The 15529-nt window shown below is 39.9% G+C and overlaps 1 protein-coding gene across 13 annotated transcripts in view; it reads left to right on the top strand.

Moving 5' to 3' along the window:
* Positions 1-15529, top strand: part of Spri (Src homology 2 domain-containing protein sprint) — a 165931-nt gene that overhangs the window by 123088 nt on the left and 27314 nt on the right. For 10 of the 13 annotated variants that reach the window (XM_076908114.1, XM_076908106.1, XM_076908120.1 and 7 more), the window contains one exon: positions 14993-15116. In XM_076908114.1, the coding sequence (XP_076764229.1) occupies positions 14993-15116 (124 nt within the window). Of the gene's footprint in view, positions 1-7801; positions 8032-14992; positions 15117-15529 lie in introns of all 13 variants that reach the window. The other 3 variants (XM_076908149.1, XM_076908140.1, XM_076908130.1) reach the window with 1 other exon arrangement.

Here is a 15529-nt window from a genome sequence, read left to right as displayed (position 1 = left end):
GCTGGGAAATTGTGACATGGGAACGACTCGCCGAACAATCGTCGGAGCGACTTTAAACAACTTCGAACAATTCGTCGTACTTTCTGTTTTAACTTAAGTATTACTACCTTAATACCGTGTTAAAATATATATTTATTCGTTAACCCCCCTTTATATAGACGCGTCGTGCGACTTAGATACTATACGTTTTGGCGTAAGTACAGATTATTTTTTTTTTAACTTTGACGGCCAGTGGATGTTGCTTATCAGAAAGATAATAAATATAACTGTAATGAAATACCAGAATTAATCTGAATTAATGGATATAGGAATTTATAAAAAAAATATTTCAACGTTTAGACTTCAATTTCCTTAAAAACTACTGTTCTATTCTACTCCATTACGAAACAGGACGGCAGGACACAGTCTATTTTCGGCAATTATCGTCTCGTAGTTTCCCGATGTAAAGTGGTAAACTGAAATTACGAACGAAAAAAAAAAAAAATTTACTTCTACAGAGTTAATAACGGTTGATTGTGAAACGGTTGATTACAAAAGAAACTGTAGTAGAGGGTAATTAAGGTATACGGTACACGAGGGGAAAGATGTTGGCTTGAAAGAAGTTGAACTGCTTCCGACGGACGAGGATCAACAATTTTTTTTTCATAAGACTGTGGAGCCGTGTACGATAATTAAATCCGATCGATTTGATTACGTTAATTAACAGAGTAGACTGCGATTAGAGCACGGTAAACTCGTTCGCCAAGGGAAATGAGTTATTAAGTCATTCGGCGGGAGATAATAATTATCGAGTGGAAATGGAATTATCGCTGTAAACTGGTTACAGATGTGAGATTACATGATTTGCTCGTCCCGGTGTGGATATTGCGCGTTTCCGTTTTCTCTGGTCATCGACGACACAGTTTCACATAATGCATCGGAGATGGGACGCGATTTTAAGTATCTGGTATAGCAATAGTTCAAATTTATGATCAAAGGTTTGAAATAGAGATAAAACATATCTGGAAAAAGTTTGTAGCCGAGTCTCAGATTTGTATGACTCAAAAAATAATCTTTCCATTAACTAAAGGAAAAATGATGAACCGGTGATAGGAGGATAGCACACTTCGCCGTAAATATTTACTCAAATCATTGTAATTCTATAAGAAAAAAGTGGCGGGAAGCTTATGATGATTGTTATAATCATGAATAAAACTACAGTCTACCGTCACCCACATCTATTCACATCTCAATCAAGAAGAACATCTTATCCGGAAGGACAATCGATCCATCCCGAACTCTCACCCCCGCTCTCGAAAGGAGCGATGTCCTTTCCCATAAACAAAGCTCCTCTGTCGTGCTCCACGAGGAGGCCAGGTACCCCCGTTTCCGCGATGGATATCGGCTGGTCCCAGCTCCCTTTGATTCCGTCGCGGCCAACTAGTACGAGGAGCAGTCATTATGGTTGGCTTTGATAACGGGTCAAACACAAAGCGACGTTTGTAGGACGAGCAGTCGGTCGAATCGCTTAATTTCAACGTGATCCCGATCGGTCCGCGGCGGAGAAACAAAGGGGCGACTGGAACCACCGGAGGCACGATTAAGACTGGTTGTTTGTACTCGTGCCGTTGTGTCCGTGGATTGTGCCGGGACACGGATGGATATTTTGTAGTATGGATGAGCGTAACAGCGGATGTGTAGCTGGTTCCTGATGAGAAAGCATGCTGGAAGTTTTGATAAAATTCAAGGTGTAATTTAAGGTGTAATTATAATTTAAGGTGGGGTGCTATTACGATAAATGGATGAAAGTTACAGACTGGATGACCGCATTGATGACCGATTGGAATTAGGTATTTGGTGAGGGGCTGTGAATAGAATTGTTTTCGGTATTTGTGTTTAGTTTTTTTTTTCATATATATTTGTGAATATTTCAAGTTAGATGGATGTGACAGAGAAAAGAGTTGGTTTCTTGCGAGAATAAAGAGTGAAATTCGTTGGAATTCAAATTAGTGAGTAAATTTGGTATCCTCTGCCTCCCTCACAGATGAATGATTATTCTAAGCTAAATGGGTGTAATAATTAAATGTAAAGTAAAAGGGGATGAAGTATTCTGAATGAATATAGGAAATAGGATCATTGAATGAAATAGTGATTAAAGTTGATTCTTTATGAGAAAAAGGAGAAATTCTGTGGAATTTATAACGCACAACCGAATATCGTAAACTGCACAAGTATAATAATAATAATAATAATAATAATAATAATAATAATAATAATAATAATAATGATAATAATAATAATAATAATAATAATAATAATGATAATGATAGTGATAGTGATAGTGATAGTGATAGTGATAGTGATAGTGATAGTGACAGTGACAGTGACAGTGACAGTGACAGTGACAGTGACAGTGACAGTGACAGTGACAGTGACAGTGACAGTGACAGTGACAGTGATAGTGATAATGATAATAATTAAGGCTAACTTTCGATGAAAAAAAATGAATGAGATTGTTCAGAATTTGAATTGATTTGTGTTTAAAGCATAACAGTTGGTAGAAATTTGTCTGTTTCTAAAATAAAAAATGTGGACTTTAAAGGATATTGTAAATCTAAATATGGATCTTGAATATTACAATAAATTTATATAGTAAATTCTGAGTTAAATCATGAGTTTTAAATAAGAAAGTGGAAATTCAAATCTTTGTAACAGTTATTACGAATTTTAAAGTAAAAAGGGAAGGTATGAATAAGGCCTTTTATTAAGTGAAAGAACAGAGGAGCGTAAACGACCGCAATAAAAACGTAAAATGAGTCTGCAAGTGTAATCTACCTGCTTAGAAATCTTTTAAATAAAAGCTTTCTTTTGCCAACGATCGCAATTACTTTTAATTGCTGGAAATTTTCATGTTTTTTAAATAACAAATTCCTCATCGACTATTATTTCTCTGCCAGTCATGCAACTCCTCCCTTTCTCTTTTAATAAATTTTCTCTCTTGTTAAATATTTGATCTAAAATTGGGACTGAAAATTTGTCTAATTAAAGATAAGGATAAAAAATTCGGACAACAAACAGAAAACAGAGGACATAATTCGAATCGTGCGTGTTCTCCGCAGAATGTATCGTACAGAAGCTCAATGCATACGGGGCGCGACGTCGCGGCAAATGAGCGGAAAAGGACGAACGAGATTCACCTTTGATCACAGTTCCGCAATTATGTACCCTTTAATTACGGTACTTGGCCGGCAGGTTTCAACCAGCCAATTTCCAGAATGGAACGTATCCTTCGCGGAACGTTGTTTACGCGGCTTCCTCCGAATATTCACACAATTTAAAATCTTGCCTTTTTCGCTCCAACTGAGTTCATTGTCCAAATTTGGAATTCTCTACGCCGTTTTCTTTTCTTTCCTTGCAGAATATAATAAAATCACTTAACAAATTAATGAACTTTTTCGCCAGTATCATTATCAGAATTTATTTGGTTACATATAGGTTTCGTATTAAATAAATTTTAAGCGATAAATATGCGATAGAATCGTCGGGAAACTGTGATTTCTAAAGGTTAAGGAACACCTATTAGAGGAGAAAAGAATTTTCTTTTATAGACGTTTTCCTTCTCGTTTCTGGAAAGTGAATTCAAAAGGAATGGATTGTCAGAGGAATAAAGGTTTCAAGAGTCCAAGCGATGGGGATCTCCGTTACGAGACCGTTACGAGACGGCGGGTATTAAAGTTGACAGGCACATCCCCATGGCAAGAGTCATGAATTTTGAAAAAGATTAAGCTTCCGGCCCCTTAATTCCCGTTAACGTCCACTCCCTGAGACGGGAAGAAGAGACGCGCTCCAACGACATTTTTCACCCTTCAGACGAATCTTCTCTTCGGATGGTCCCCGGAGAATAATGGAAGAGTGAAAAATGAGCCAGTAATGGAATAGAAATAAGTTGCTATTAAATTTTGCTTAACAAATGAAGCATCTTCTCAAACATACTCCTCCACCCTAGAAACTATTATATAAAACTTGATAAAAAAATTTATTTATCAACATTTTCATTTGTTACATTGTCCACAGTGGACAGTGGATCAGGAAAGAATATTCCGTAACAACTCTTTCCTACAATGCAACAAACGCGTTATTTTCCCAGAATAGCTTTGCGACTTGAAACTCGCACAGTGAGCAACACACGGTGCACTTGCAAAACCGTGAACGTTTGCCTTCCACTATCGCGTTACAAGAATCTGCTCGACTCCTACGTGACACGAATGTTGCCCCACGTCCAGTGGAAAGTTAAACTATTAATCGACCTAAATAAAAGTGTGCCTTGCGCCAGCAAGGGCAGTCAGGAAACGGAACGCCGTTTGGTCCCAGAGAGGTGACGATATAACGGGTGACGCAGACGAGACAGGTACCGCGGCCGAAACAGAGCGTGGAAGTACTTAGCGAGGCAAAGTGTCGCGTGTTACATCGTAGTAACTTAAGACCACTTTGCTGCTCCCACCGTGTAACCCAAGAGCCGCCGCTCTTTGGCTTCGGTTTCCACGAGAAATCGGATCGGCTGGTGCACGGGAGTCGCGCTTTGCCTCACTTCGAGCCACCCTTTTCCTGCTCTTTTTCCTGGTCTCGCTATACCTGCGCCGTGACGCTCACCTGACCACTTTGCGGACACTGCGGCCTCATCTGTATCATCGGTGCGACATTAAAGGGAATTTAGCACGGCGGATCGTGGCCGAGTGGATTTTAAGCGGCACACGACGTTAAGAGGCACGAGTGTGGGTGAACGTGGGTTGGGTGCGGATTTAGCGGAGTTGCGAGAAGTTAAGTTGATTTGTTTCGAGACAGAGATGGTATAGCCTGGATAAAATTAGCAGGACGCCGAAGGCCGGTCTCAGGTAACTCTTCTTGGTCTGGTTTTCTCTCTAATCCTCTTAGCCTGCGTTTCGCTCCTATCCTTTGTTATTTAGATATCATAGACGTAATCGGTTCAATAGAGACTTACGGATATAGAAATAAAGAAAATGATTTTATTCCAATTGAAAATAAAATATTTTTAAATGTAGGATTAAGACGCGTACTATAAATTTTGGTATCAATCTCCAACAATTACCCATTAAATTATCTGAAATTTATTTTCTCTTATGGTATACTATTTACTATCGCTAAAACTCACCCTAAGCTGGTGTGTCTCTGCCACTTTTCCGTATCGAGGCAAGTAAAAGTCACGTTTGAACGTTGAAACGTTCCACCAGAAAACACGCTATTACTCTTAATGGAGAAGAGCGCGGTTCGGTTCCTCGTAACGCTATGGCTCCTGACGTGTCTTATTAGACGAATGCAAAGAGGCAAGCATCGAAGTCTCCTAACGTCGGAAGCCATGGACAGGATATTTTTGACCGATCCATTATTGCTTCCGGCTTGTGGATCGCCGTGTCTCTTACACGATTGCTTCACGGTCCAATTTTTTTCGTCTCGCGTGAGGCCGACCCATTATCTCCTATGGCGTCGACCTGATTCCCATTGGAAACATCGTTGGCGTTTTCTGTACAATATGGAACGATATTTTCAATAGCTAATGATGAATTGAAATGTACGGGACTAGCAATTTCAGTTATCGTGCTCCTCTTCTTTTTGTGTTGTTTGCTTGAGGAGATTTATATAAAATACTTTCTCTCGTGTGAAGACACTTTGGTGAAATACGATTCGAAAATTCGAAGATCCGTGTTGAGGTAGTCAAGACAGTGTGTTGGTAGTAAGGCAAACGTTAGGCGAAATGTAGACGGTATTGTTTCATGTCTTTTGGTCAAGGCTCTTCATGCTTGAGAAACCATTCCCGAAGAACGTCATTGACAAATGTGACACGAAAGAAGCTGAAGAATTGCGTTTATTTATATCAAACAATTGTTGAAGCTGTTTTGCAATTCAGTATTTCATTTCATCCATTAATGCAATTATTTTACAAAATTTAATGCAAGCATTGTTTAACGTTGCAACAGAATCTACTTGAAACAATATTTACACATCTAACCACCCAAGAATACAAAAGGAATCACAACAATATTGAAATATCATTTTTTCCGAAAATCATCAAAATCATCAAAAATTTAGCGACCCCCGATACTTCCCGATACACAGTAAACACCGTAACTCGTTCGATTAACCATTTCGAGCGCGAAATTGTCACACGAACCATCGAATATTCGCGATTTACCGGAAAATCCTACGAATGGCAGGGGCCAGAAAAAAATACGCATCCTTTCGATACTTTCTCGAGATTGGATCGCGTTTTGCCTCTTACCAGGGATATTAATCGCGTTCGCCAATATCCGAGCGGAAAGCATCGCTTCCGGTCGATTTAATCTTCACCGTGAGCCACGCGATTCCTCGACTGCTGATAACTCGGTTACAAAGTTCGACTAATAGAAACAAACTTTTTCTCTGTCAAAATGTTATCGCAATGCCTCGCGTGCCTCTTTTTTGCCTTCGGTTCATTTTTAGCGCTGACGAAATTAATTTAATTTGATGTTACCGTGAAGGCTTTTGGATACACACTGCCTGGAGACTGTCTGGATTTTGGAGAAACAGAGACACCAATCGATTAAGCGAAATTTGATTTACGTCACTTTCATAACCGGAGACACAATTAGTGGGTTATTTGAATCCTGATTGGGAAAGTTTAGAAAGTTTTCTTCTTCTTATCCGGTGATGCGCGCGAGGATGTGAAAGCCTCAAATCTTTGGATAATACTCGATGAATTCGTGATAGAGAATTAAGTGTGTTTGAAAAAGACATATTTATGTGCAATACTTGTAGTAAAATCACAATTTCTCTACTAATTAACAGATTTCTAACTGTTTGTAATATTAATATTCCTTGGAGCTATTTTTTGCATAAATTCTCAATTTGTTCAGTTAGATTCCTTTCATCACAGGTTTCCAATACACAGGAAGCAGATAATAATAGGAATTGTAATAGTTCAAAAAATTGGAAAAATAATCGCTTTACGCACTGCTGCTGCTCATCAAGTTATTTCTTACCGTTTTGATATTCACATTACTATTTTAATAATTATCAATGAAATCATGCTCGGATGGATAGTGGTAGTGTTTACTTTGCATTTTGATCGTGTCGTTACACTCCGAGTGTAAACGTGCGTATTGATGGCGGGGGCTCGTTTTGCAATGAACTGGCGCAGCCTTGAATTGCGCTAATTTTCGTGTAAAACCAGCTCGTGAAAACGCCGGAGAAAGTGCAGCGAGTAAAGCTGTACAAGCCACGCGTGAAATTATACGACGCGCCAATTGAAACTCTCGCTAGATTTGAGACTAACTAAATTGCGCTGATCGGATTGTAGACTGAAATATATAATATCCTAGAAATATTAAAAATCTAAGCGGAGAAGGTGCTTCGTAAAAAATTCAAAAATTAAAAATTAAATTATATATAATTTTGAAATTCATTTTAAAGAAAATAATAATTATTTTATTATATATACAATTGCGATACGTGCTAATTGAGTAATATAAATAACTCTGTTTTCATATATAACAAGATTGTGCATCTTCCGGTGTTTGATATTAAATAGCAGACAACATTTTTCTAACAAATAGTCGACAAGTTTATTGAGTTTCTCAATGATTTGTTAGTTACAATTTTGGTATAATCGTCGATGGTCTTGTTTTTACAGGCATTCCAAATTTTATACGATAATTATTTTATTTCATAAAATTGAGAAATTCTACGTATCTTGGATATTTATTTCCTGCTAGTAAACTGCGCGTTTAATTGACCAGAAATAATTAACCAAACGACTTTCCATTGACAGATGGGCATCGAGAAAACACGGGGAACCTTCGTCTAAACGGCCCCCAGTCACGAGAGACAGTTTCATGCCCGACGTGAGAGGAAAAGAGACTTAGAAAACTTGTCGATCACGATGATCGCTGACTGGAAAAATATGCTCGCGCTGTCGTTTCTATCGTGTTTTCTCTCTAGAAGAAGGGAAAAAAGATCTTCTATGCATCGCAGGACACGCATTCGAAGCTATCAAATCGGGTAATAATTTCGTTTTTCTTTTAACCTCCATTCACCAAGGACAAAAAACGCGGTAGAGAGCGTCCGCGGCAAGATCGGAGCAAGAAAATTGCGTTTATAAATTTGATCGCTGATAAAGATTTCCCGGGCACGAAGGGTGGTCATATAAAATTTCATGACGCACAAGTAGATTGCATAAATTGGATCGACTAATGAACTTTAAATAAATTAACCGCGTTTGGGAATATTAATCTGGTTTAAAATTTGTTTCATTTAAAGTGTTTATACTAAAATGTTAATTAAAAACTTGCATAAACTTGTTCTACTAAAAGTTTGCAATATTAGGGATTCTCTGTTGACAATTTTCAATTATAAAGGTGAATAAACGGGGATAATTAGCGCCCCGGTTTGGTTCTACCCGCGTTCGCGAAACTTTGCCCGTTTTCGCTGCTCGTGAAACGAAAGGGGTGAAAGAAGAGGGAGAAGATTCTTGGCGAAGCTGAGAATTTCTTTGAGCTTTTCCACGCAGAAAACGCTACCCAAGACTTTGGTAAGAACGTCGCGATGCTTATAACAGAGTCCTTCCACCGTGCATTTCACCCCTTTTTAATTAATGAAATTATTACTTCTCCGGAAACGGATAAATTCACATTTTTTTTCTCGAACCAACGTTTAAATTTCTACCTTCTTTCTACGTTACGTTCAAACACTATTTTAAACAGAGTTCCTGTCGGAAACAAGTGGAGCAATTAATTATGACGCAAGGAACGCGAGACAAAAGAGTTTTAGAGAAAGAACAAAAAAGAAAGACGAGAGAACAAAGACACTGAAAGCTATGGAACAGAGCAGTCAAATTTCTAAGAAATTTTTTAATTAAACACTGTGCGTGCGAGCCACGTTTAATTTTCTTGAATGACAGGAAGCGGGAGGGGGAGAAGGTTTCCACTGACCACGAAAGCCTCCGAGCGTCTCTGAGCGCCCCTGTTGGCGACGATTCAAGGTTTAGCAAGAATACTAGTCCCCGTTGGCCTCGGTTCAATATCAGTCGGTGAATCGAATTGGAGTACGTAATCCAAACACGTTCCATTTCCAAACGCAAAGTGAATTCTTCAAAATACACCTCGTTCAACTAAATTCCTCTTCGCTCTTCTCATTCGATCCTTTACAATCTACAGTTTATTTAAGATTATCGAGAACAATTATTTTCTTGCCAATCCGATAGTTCGTCTAACGCGTCCACGCAGTGCCGCATCGCACAGGCCCTTCGAAAGGTACGACGCATTCCATGAAAGATTCGCGACAATTAGCCGTCGACGCTGTAGACGGCAGCGAATTAACATCTCCAGACGGGGAAACTCGTAAAGAACCCAACGGTGTATCTCGTAAAAGAACGTCTTCAGGTTCCTTTGAGAGCGGGCGCTGCGATTGGAGAGGTCCGCTCCTTTGAGACGACGTCCTCGAGGAGGAGGAACCATCTCCCCGTTTCTTGTAACGCGAACGCATCTCAGTTGGAGGCACGATGCACGGAAGGAGTGAGGAGAAGCCGCTCGTTAATACGTAAAAATCCCTCGCTACCCTCGCAGGGTCCACGGACCACGTGTTGAGAACCCCCAGTCGCCATAGCAACCCCTGTAGTCCGATCTAGCAGACGGCGAACGCGCAACGGCGTCGCTCGTGCCGCCAGATCAGGAACGTACCTTCCGCGTCGCTAACCCTTTGTTACGTTCGACGAATCTGTTGTCCTGCCGATTCGATTCGCGTGCCCAGTCGATAAGAAAGGGTTGCGCGTCTCTCCTTTTTCTGCTAATGTTCGTTGGTGACGGATGACTCCCGCGGTGAACGGTTCGAGGAGTGGTTTATTGGTGGGGTCGAAAAGGAGTTTGGTGATTCTTGGTAATTGATCGTTGAAAGGAAAACAGTGTAGGATGATGGTCGTATGTTGCTGAGGAAATGCAGAGGGTGCTGTCTCTTTGGTTCGTAGACGGAGCTTTTTCGGGGGTGAGAAAATGTTTCTGGGGACCATCGTTAAGGAATTCGTTACAAAAAGAATCTTGAGATTGTTTATTGCTAGTATTTTAATTATGAAGTAGGAACTTGGATGGTTGCACGAAGATGCTCTGAATATACGTGGATGTGTCAAGGGTCGTGCAATTTAACTCGGTAACCATTCGGCTAGAAAATTTCAATGACGTGGAACTGGTATTCAGCTAAAGAATACGAGATGATGTCAAACTATGTTACTTCATACTATATAAAATATAAAAACCAACTAGTATAACAAATAATCGAACAAAAATCAAATAATAACAGTATACGCAAAGACCAAATAGAATGAAACTAAATGCACTCAAACTAAAAATGTCATACCACGCAAACGTAGTATGTATTATATCAATTTATCAGTGACTTCTCAATTATAACACTTTAACTTCTCGTCTGGAGCAGCTGATATTCGGCGCATGTTTCCCGTCTAATTAAATCGATACACCTTTGTCGCAGCGTAGAACGGAAACGCTGCGAAAACTCTTCAAGCAGTCAATTAATCCGCGGCACGAAATTAGTCAGTGACGTCCGGCGGATATCGCTGCGGCGGAAAATCGATACGTCGCGACGTAACAAATCGTTCGTTGATACGGGTCACGTTGTTCGAAGCGAAATGAGAGAAAAAAGAAATGAAGACAGCCGGTATGTCGACGCAATGTTGTTCTGACGATGATTAAATGCCATGGAAGGCGAGGTTCTAATTGCCAACCCTTGGACAGATGACGGCTGAATCTCTGGTGGAGGAGAGCGAAGGATTTATTTTGGAGCATCGACATAATTATGTTTGAAACAGTTGCAAACAATCGAAGAATCAGATCGTTTACTTTAACTTAACGTTTCAATTAACTTAAAAAATGTCCATTTGTAGCCTAAACTTAACAGTGAAAAGAAACTCTGGTTTCTACTGTTTTACAATAAAATATTTAAATGCAATATTAAAAATATACACGTATAATTTGAATGAACGTTTAATTAATTTGTTAATTGTATTAACTCATCAAAAATTTATCAAACTGTTACCTGTACATTTTATACATTACTTAATTACTTACGTGCCACTCTACTTATGCACGTAACCGACAACTGTCGTCAATTATCTAAATTGTAAACAGTATTATGAAATTCTAATTATTGTCTCAAGGCAATTTTAAACTTTCAGATGATGTTCTATAATTAAGATTGCCACGAGCAACTGAAGCGTTGAATCTGAATCAATGCGAATCTGCACTAATTACTATGTCACACATGTATAATTATTGCGAACTAGTTTCATTTTATTGAATCGAACTTACCAATCATATATTTCTTGTATAATTACACGGAACTGTCTATCCGTAACATTGAAACCATCATTTATTTATGAATTTGTTGCATCAGATCATCGCGTATGTTATGCGATTGTTTGAGACATTTGAAAATGGGGCAAAAGTAAAGATATTGTAACAAAAACTATTTGCAAATTTAATATTATGTATTGTTAATGGATAATGAAAAGTAGTATTCTAATATTTCATCGCTATAACTATTCTAACCCTTTAAGGGGCAAAGCTGACCTATATGAAACTAATATATTAAAAGTTTTTGTGGATAACACAGGTACGACGAATCTGCAAAATTACTAGTTTATCCTATAACAAAAACTGAAGCAAAACTGAAATCAGGTATTTCACAATAGCAAATTTTCAGGAAACGGACGTTTTCACCCTTCGAGAAGGAATGAATCAATATTCTAGTGTTCCATATATTCTAAAATTATCGTGTAGGGTGATCCGTGTAACTATCTTTGCAATAGTAGCTTTTAATAGCTCGTGTCTAGCGGTCGAACGTGCTCCTCGTTCCCAAATCGATCGAAACAGCGCGAGGACTCCTTCAACCCCCGCGTAAGCGTCCCTGCGCGATCCTGGTGTTCGTGTCGGTTCCGCGGTGCAGACGAGGTCCGAGACAGGCCGTCCAGCTGTCAAACGCAGAGGACAATAGGGTGCAGGAGGTGCGAGAGGGTAGCGGTGCTCGCAAGCGACTTTGCATACGTCAACGCCCCTTCATCGGATATTCAGCACCGGGAACAGCGACAATCTTTGCTCGAAATAATACTGTGTTTGAAGCGTGCCGCTCACAGCTAAATGGAACGCGCGACCGTGCCAATTATTCTGCTCGCGACAAGTAAAATATTTAAATCGTCACACGACGCTGAAACTTTGATTTAATTCGTAAATACTATATTATTATATAACGCTTTGTATATAGTTTATTCAATTGTGTTTATTCAATGTAGATTATACAATTCTTTAGATGTTCAAACAATAAATTAATTTTTTATTGAACTGATCTCGGAAATTATATCCCGATGAGCCAACAATGGTATACACGTTCGATTAGATAACTCCTTTTATGCCAACAGTGGTAAATATCGTCAACGCGTTGAAGACTTAGATAGTGCATGTATGATGTCCGCAAAAAGAGTTAACGCGAACTTCTAGCTTTCCGATGAGACATTTTCCCGATATTTCATTTCCACGTGTTCACGTTGCGTTCACTTGCGAATTCTCGAGCCACTTCTCTCGAATATATGAAAATTTTTATGCGTTTGGCTTTTATTTAATATCCCCTTGAAATTCGTTCCACAGAAATAGCCGATCAGTGCAATAACTTCAGCTATGCAAATAGATACTCAACGATGAGACGGAAAATAAGTGACGCTACATTTTTCTAGAAAGCAAATTCCTCCCTAATTGGTTATAACCAAGCTTCTATCATCATAACACCGTGTTATTTATGGCTCAATTCCCATTACAAGCAGAATTTTGTCAGGCGCATCAGTGAATCACTTACCGCCGTAAACGGTTAAATGCTCCAGAAACATATATAAACGCGTCGAAGAAATTCTAATAACAAATTCCAGGCGCTTGAAACAAGCCTGTTCTCCATTAATAATCGCAAATAACATTTGTGCGTGTAGTCCACTACAATACTCGCCGCTGGTAATTACCGGCAACAACCACGCGTGTAGATACTAATGATAGCGCTCCAGTAACTCGGAGCTTCCCAGGAACTGCGTAAATACTCGACGGGCGCATAAAATCCAGCCTCGTTAATCCAGCGCCGCGGCGTTTCCGCGTAACGCGCCGCTTACTCGCTAGATCCTGACGCGGCGTCGCTGCGATACGCGACGCAACGCGTGCGTCCCCGTTCGCCATGTTGTCAGGCACAATGCTCCCTTTGTACGGGAGCAGTTGACCCCGACACGGGCCAGGTGATAAAGAAATTGGCAGGGGAGCGGGCGGGAGGGAAAAATTCGCGCTGCGAGGAGACAACCAGAATTCGAGGGGGTGAGAAACGGCACGTTGAACGTGCTCGTAAAAGAGGTCATTAGGGGGGACTTTCGGGACTCTAATGAGACCATTAATTAAGGGCAGGAGCGAAGTACCGTTCCGATGAGCTTCGAATCGCTTTACACGGGTACGGATTATCGGTGTAATTAGCGGATACTCGAGGCATCGTTAAGGCGACGTTGATTTCACGATGCAACGTCTCATAGCCGCCTCGTGGATGCTTGTTAAGTAACGCTCCGATCGACGACCGATTGATAATGGTGCTTGGCGAGGCTGTTGCGTTGCGTTTCGTGAAGGAGATGGTGTCTTTTAAGTTGAGCTGGGTGCTGGTTTCAAGGTTTCTGTTTTTTTAAATCAATTGGAAACTTCCCTATTAACAGCTGATTTATAAATATTAGTCGATTCTTCGTGCTGAAAAGTTTGCAAATTTATTTCCTCCTTTCCTTTCTCAAAAATTGCACTTGCCGTTGGTTAATTATTAACAAAATTATGAAATAATCCACGTTCCTTTTTAATCAATCGCCAGATTTGATTTCACATATTCGAATCCCTTCGCAATTCTGCGCAACTCGTATCACGGTCCTCGGAGGAAATATTGCGAGATTGCTTAGCTTAATTTCTGTCTTTGCAAAATCCACGATTGCCCTGCGCCAGCTCCACGGAAATTATGTCTGTATGCAGATCTGTATACAAAGCGTGCATTGTCTCCGCGATGAGGAAGGGTGGAAGTGCCTCGACGCACCGCAGAGGATTTATCCCTCAGTTTCTGACCGATTACCTGTGGAAGAGCGGTCCCGTTGGTAACGAGGAGTCCGTGGCCCATGAATTGTCGTTTTACAATATCGAATCGGATTGTTCGAGGCACTTTTGTGAGCGCCACCTCTCGCGTACTTGTGCTCCCTGAATCCCGGGCGTTTCCCGTTGCTTTCCACGGAACTCAAACGGAAGGACCTGGGTATTTGTTGGGAGTATAAAATGGTCGACACTACTGAAACAGTCAGAGGATTCGGCGTTTTCGAACAAGCTTGAATTAATCTTAAGTTTTTACCGATAATAATCTATGATCTACATTTATAATCAGGACAGTAAAATGTCGGTTATCCAAATCAATTGAACTTTTTATACAGTTTTTAGTTATTAATTATGCAGTGAATAATATCTTTTTAATTAATCGGTGCTTTTAGAATTTGTCGGTAGGGAAATATTTATATGAAATAACCAATGATTACTACAAATATAGCAAACAAATATCTAACAAAAACTTTACCACACTTGCCGCCTGTATTTACATTTAACCCCTAATCATGACTTTTGCTTCGTTTGGTGGCGTGCAGTTTATGAAATTACAGTCACTCGCTATAATGTTCCACGCTGAAAATATCCCAATTATAGACCCGATCCGCGCAATTTCAGCTACCGAAAGCAGCTAATTGCAGTGACACGGCGTATACGACTAACCGGCTAATGCTAACGACCTTCCTCACCGCGCGAAAGCGACACGAAATCGCGTCACGTGTTTGTCCAGGCGAATTCTAGCTGGACGTCTGACAGAAGGAGGCTAATTAACGAAACAAGACTAACCGGGACGGTCTGTTCTTCTCTGTTTGCAGGAGCGATGTCTTCCTGGAACCGTATCTGCAGCAGCATGGAACCGTTCAGGTTGTCAACTCGCCGAGCACGCCTCCGCCAAATCCGCTGCAGCATCATCAGCTTACGCAGTTACATCATGTACAGGTGAGTCCTGATTTTCTTCCCTGATATCAATTTCCAGCTACGGTGTTTTTAGCTAATCGATACAAGGAACACCGCGATGGTCAACGAAGTATTTTTCTAATAATAATAAAAAAGAAATATATATATATATATACAAATATATATATGTATATATAGAGGAAGAGAGAGGAGAGAGAGAGAGAGAGAGAGAGAGAGAGAGAGAGAGAGAGAGCGCAGTTATTTTGCTGTTTCTGGACACAAAAGAGAAAAAACGAGATAATGTTATCGCTACTTTGAAAAAATCTGAAAGACCATAATCAGAATACTGTAATATACCTCTGATTATACTGATTACTGTTGAAAAAAATATTTTAATTACACACAGATAACTTAATACAAGAAAAAAAATTAGATTGCAGATATCAAATATTAAC

Source organism: Xylocopa sonorina, chromosome 1 (assembly GCF_050948175.1).
Source record: "Xylocopa sonorina isolate GNS202 chromosome 1, iyXylSono1_principal, whole genome shotgun sequence".
Classification (NCBI taxonomy): Eukaryota; Metazoa; Arthropoda; class Insecta; order Hymenoptera; family Apidae; genus Xylocopa; species Xylocopa sonorina.
Note: the sequence above shows the minus strand (reverse complement) of the source record. Positions and strands in the feature narration are given on the sequence as shown.